General features: G+C 36.3%; 1 protein-coding gene across 1 annotated transcript in view; it reads left to right on the top strand.

Annotated features, from left to right (window-relative positions):
* The first annotated feature begins 913 nt into the window (after positions 1–913).
* LOC149414304 (venom protease-like) overlaps positions 914–6,000 on the top strand; it is a 46,232-nt gene continuing 41,145 nt past the window's right edge. The window contains exon 1 of the mRNA XM_089644130.1: positions 914–1,082. Within this exon, the coding sequence (XP_089500256.1) occupies positions 914–1,082 (169 nt within the window). The remainder of the gene's footprint in view (positions 1,083–6,000) is intronic.

Genomic DNA, 6,000 nt, shown 5'->3' with positions numbered 1-6,000 from the left:
AGATAAGATCTCGCGCGGATGCGGTTTATATAGTGAGCCATGCGGGTTATTGTACCAGACTGATTGCAATGTGCTCAGAAAGGTGCAGGAATAGATAGGAAGGTAGGACAACGGACAACAATATTATCTCAGTACAGTGGTCGCAGGTATATAAATATATGTGTGCATAAGATGTATGTGTAAATTAATGCGTATCGGCGTATCCACGCAATGTGGTTCGTCAATTTAGTTGAAAAGGGTTCTAACTTCGCCTTACCATTTTCCGACGTATGAAAGTTTGCAAAAACAATATCTCATAATCTATTTAACATTTTCTGATTTTAAAGTTCAATCTTGTGTTAACATATTTTAAAGTAAAATATTTAATTAGAACGTGGCCTTATCTTGGAATGGCATTGAGAAAATGTAATTGGAACCTTGTGCAATTAATTTTTCAGCCCTAGATGGTTGCATGATTTAGATATGTTCTAAAATGGTAAGTGAAGGTAAATCTAACCTACAAATTAGAAATCGGTTAAAACATTATTAGAAATCGTTTTTGCGAACTTTGACACCTCATATCTCAGAACAAAGTAATGTGAAGTTAGAACCCTGTCCAACTGACATGTTTTCTATATATTGATTGTGAACTTATACTCCTTTGAAGGGTTTTTGAGAAGAGAGAGGAAGACGTTTTTAAGAAATTAAAAAAAAAATTAAGAAATCAATTGAAATTTTGATACTTGTTTGGGGATCTGGTGAGGAGACACAATGAAAGAGGTTGTAAAAGTCACAGTGTTTTATTGTTGAGTCAGAATGCAGCATGGAAGATAACTTCGGGACCGATGGCGATGATACCTGATGCAGGCGGTGAAGTTGTGGTCGATGTGCGGGTCAGTGAGTCGACGCCACTTGATGGAGACCGGACTCGTGGATGTGTCAGGAACTGGTGAAGACCATGGGTCTTCCGGGTGCTCCAGTGATGAACAAGGTAGCCGAAGATACGATAACCTGTCGGCGGTTAAACGGGAGATGCAAAGACGGGTGTAAGTATCGGAGGTCCGGTGCACGGGATGGCGCGCAGGTTGTCACTCGCGAGACTGGTAATTTGTTGGCTGACTAATGACTGACCGACTGCTCGCTGCGTCGGGCCTATTAACTTAGTCAAGCCGACGGCGGTGGTAGCTACGCGAGACCGCTGGTAAACTGACGATCTCGCTGGATCTAGACGTTTCAGTGACGCTGGAATTAAGCCTAAGCAATTGCTTAGAACCTTCTGGCGGGTGTGTGTAATTTACCCAGTCAAACTCGCAACTGTATTGACGTGGGTAGTTGGTTCAGCGGCAAGTACTCGTAGGCAGTAGGTAGGAACGTAGGAACGCCAGTCTGGAGTGTTCTAGATAAATCTCGTAGCCCTCGCTACACCTGAAACAAAAATGAAGTAAGGCAGAATAAACAGTAGTAAGAATAAGAGTAAATAGTTGTATTTACAGTACCATGTAAAATACATTCAATACATACGATACCCGACCCCGGGCAACTACCCAAGATTGCCGCAAACTCGTCACGCCCCTGTTTTAAATCAATGCAAAACAATTGTGTGTGTTTTAATACACCGTGAAGCGATGTTCTTTCCTCTGACTTATATGTAGTCAAGTTTGTTTCACGTGTCCGACCAGTAAGACCTTGTCGGATCATCTCACAAACTGAAATGCTATATATAAAAAAACTGTAGTATTACATATCAATAATTAATTAACTGTCTTAAAAATGGTGACGGTTTTGTATTTTGTTTTAAGTGTGGCTTTTATTGCAAAGTTCAGTTATGCACAGAATTTAAAAACAGGTAAGTTACTTATTTATTTTAATTGCAACTGTTAACACAGTAATCGTCATGCCATTTCTCTGCAGGGATAGGCAGAGATGATGCACTATCATATTAATCTGTCTTGGTACAATTGCATTGCATTTGGCATTGGCTGTGTTTGGTGTCTAGTTCTGAATATCCGAATACTTCCAAAACCTTTATCTTTCGAATATCCTTCCCGTTCCCACCACCCTCGCAGCAAATCCTAAATGGCGATGCAATAGTCCCACCGGCTTCGGGCAGTTGAGACTATTGTCCCAACTGTTCCCAATTATCTGGAGACAGTGGGATTACGGAATCCCCAATGGAATTAGGACGAAAGTAGATGGAGAAGATGAATTTTGCGAATAACTGGCTAATCATATCGGTTCACCAGACAACCTGACTAACGCCATTTCAAGCAACTTTTCATATGTGAATGCTATTATTTACCAGGGCGATACTGACAGCATCTAAAATTGTATATTTACACGGTGACCGGAAACTCGTAGTACAAACTGGAAACTGGTGAATCAACATCACATAGAGAAACCAAAAAAATGAAAATAATTTCAATTCGAGCTTATATATTTTTTCCAATGTTTTCGTTAAATTTATTATTGTTTACGAAGAGGTAGCATTCTGCTTTTTAGCTCAAATCTGATTTCCTAATAATTTTACAGTAATTTAGTTGTTTTAAATTTAAATTAAGTATTCAAATATAAAATTTTACATTTAATATCTACAATCTTACTAATTAGATTCTTACACCCCCGTTCAACGTTGGTGTGGTAAAGCCGGCCTTGAGCCTAGTTTAAGACGAGTCAGTGCTCTAAAATAAATTCGGTCGACGTAATTGAAGAAGCCATGCACAACAATATGCGATGCTCGGACCAGGTGTATTGGACAGACCCTAGGTTGAATTTGCCCTAACAAATCTCTAAAATAAAGTGGGAATCTTAACGACATAAGTGATGAAGTCGTGTAAAAACAATATTCGGCGCACGGCCAGGCGTAATGGACGGACTTACGGTCGAATTTGCTTTGAAAATTGATTTTTCCGTGATGTTTAATTTAATTATGAACGTATTACTAAAATCTCAGATGTTTCTAGAGGAAACCCTCGCGAAGTTACTAATTCATCGGCTAGAAAAATAAAATCTGGTGCTTACTGATAATTTCACAGTTGAAAAACGTTTTATAAAATTTTCAATCGTTTTTCATAAAATATTTGAATGATTAGAAATTATTTTACTAATTTTAAATGTAAATAACTTACATCCGTAGTGATCGGTGTAAATATATATATATTTAAAAAAACGCCACGGTAATAACTCGAGTTTTTACTACTCTAACCTTACACGCCGCTTAATATTTACACCGCGTTTTTTAGTAAAGCTGCTAGTATATATCTGTTCTAAAACTACTATAGTAATATTATTTGACATACGTACAAATATTTGGATTTTACGACACTGAGATATAACAGATAAAAAGCTGCAAAACTTTTTGCTTCCTTTAAATTTAAATAGAGTTTTTTGATATTGTTTTGTGTTGCCGATAATTTGTCTTAGGAAGCCTAAAATCGTTGCAGCTTCTCGTAGGATAGCCATATCAAATAAGTCAAAGGATTCTTCCATCAAACTTAAAATTGGTTTATATAATTTATGATTATGTGTATATAAATCTCAACATGTTATTGATGTACAAGTACAGACTGCAGCACGAAAGGTGAAGGTTTCAAAGATAACCTAAGACACCAGAAGATAGAAGCATTAAATCGCATTTACGACTGTTTGCAACAAATGCAAATTAAGTGACCTTAAGTGCCAAGGAGTTCACTTAATAGAGCAGCGTAGCCTTTTCATACAAAAAATAATTTTGTATTTGAGGACAAAATACTCAAATACAGCAAATAAATTAAAAAAAAACAATAATAACTAAGCGAACATTGCAAACAAGGCTGCGTAATGTCACAGTGGTTATTCAATCTATTCATGGATAATTGTATGCAAGAATTGAAAGAGGTGGGATTGGGCGCGAATTTGAGTAATCTGAAAGTATTTTGCCTGTTGTATGCTGATGATGCGGTGCTGATTGCTAATAGTATGGATGATCTACAGTCTCTCGTGTCTAGGATGAACGAAATATGCATGAAGAATGTGTTAATGATGAATGTTAGTAAGTCTAAAGAAATGGTGTTTGAAAGAGAGAGTGCGAAAACAGTGTGCAATATAGTTGTGAATGAGGAATACTTGGAGCAGGTGGATGAGTTTGTGTATTTAGGAAGTATGTTCTAGAGAGATGGGAAGGCTGACAGAGATGTTGAAACAAGGGTAAATGCAGGTAACTCCATTAATGGAGGAATGAATGCAGTTGGCGCTAGCAAAACATTGTCCGAAGAAGCGAAGTTAGCAGTCCACAATGGAGTGTTGGTACCTACCCTGATGTATGGAAGTGAGGCATGGAACTGGCAAAGAAAAGATGAAAGTAGATTGAATGCTGTTGAAATAAGATCCCTGAGGCGTATGTGTGGTAAAACCATGTATGATCGATCATGAGGAATGTGGATATCCGCAAAGAGCGCAAGGCTGATGTAAGTGTAATGAGTAAGATCAAGAAAGGGACGCTTAGATGGTTTGGGCATGTAGAGCGAATGAGCGAAGAAAAGAGTGTAAGGAGAATATACGATGCAAATGTGAATGGTAGCAGAAGTCAGGGACGCCCGAGGAAGACATGGCACGATCAAGTGAATCAGATACTTGAGTCGGGCCATGTCAAGAGTCAGAATAATAGAAGAGTATGTATGAGACGATGTATGAATGTGAATGAGGCAAGGAGTGTGTGCCAAGACCGAGTTGTTTGGCGGTACGTCCTCTCTGCCTACCCCTGCGGAGAAACGGCGTGATGGTTAGTTAGTTAGTTAGTTAACATTGCAAAAATATTCTCGATTAAAATAGACCAAAAATATCTCGACAAATGCCTAAGTTTCATTTAAAAATACACTGTGTTTTTTTCTTTAACGCTAATATGTTAAAGGTATAAATAAAATCACAGTGTATCTTTAAATGCAAATATGTATATATAGAGTCTTGTTTTCATTAAATATTTTTACAATTTTACTATCGTTTTTTAACATAAGCGCGCTCCCTCTAACGTTCGTATTTACATATCCCCCCTTCAAACCACCAAGAACGCTTACTACGGGGCCTGAAAAGGCTTAATCTCTTATCTTTCGATATTTTTCACATTATTTTAACTAAAATATTACAACTTTTGAACTCGATTTACTCAAAAACGAAAGCTCAAATCAAAATAAGTTGATAATTCCACAAAATCGACTCAAAACGTTAAGAGGAAGCTAAATGCCAAAAATGTGTATATTCTTGGTATACCTTATATTGTAGGTAATAGGCATTAAAATCGCTTGACAAACGGAGTCTAGAAAAGTTCAATTTCAAGCAAAAAACTGGTTTTTATTCATTATGTAAATAATTTTATAAGAAAGCAAAAAAGTTAATCAAGTGAAACTGTCACAGATAATCTTAGCTATAATACTATATTTTTTTTAAGTTGTTTCCTTTATGCGTTCATACATTTCTATTAAAAATATATATCTTTTAGTAGTTTGCATTTATATTTTTTATTGAGTAATTTATTTTTTTATTTGTATTCTACTCAAGCGAAACGATAGGAAAACCTTCGATTTATCTAAAGAATATTTTTTTGTATTCATTATGTACACCAATTCGTTATAAAGATTAATCAAAATGGTGATTAGGCACACTGCGTACAAGAGTTGTCAGTTTTTAATGACTTCATTAGATTAACTGTCCAAATGCGTCGATTACAGTTCCAATGAATTGAATTTATCGAACTATTTATGTAATTATCGATAACATTTTGTTAACATAATTCAGGATTGTCTGCCCTTGAAATTTTAAAAATACTTCGTTTTATGAATCACCTATTATAATGTAAGCATCAAGTCTAGCAATTCGAAGGTCCCGGGTTCAAATCCCGGCGTGCGCAAGTAAATTTTTTGTGATTAATTTATGTTTTTTCACAATTTGCTAATTTAAAATAATATAGAGTATATTTGCAGCACGTTTCAGAGTGGAAGATACTCTCAGTATCACCGTGGTATAAGACCACCATTCAGAAATTCAACGTTG

Source organism: Hesperophylax consimilis, chromosome 20 (assembly GCF_061612785.1).
Source record: "Hesperophylax consimilis isolate HC1 chromosome 20, BYU_Hcon_1.0, whole genome shotgun sequence".
NCBI lineage: Eukaryota > Metazoa > Arthropoda > Insecta > Trichoptera > Limnephilidae > Hesperophylax > Hesperophylax consimilis.
This window is presented reverse-complemented; position numbering and strand designations above follow the sequence as displayed.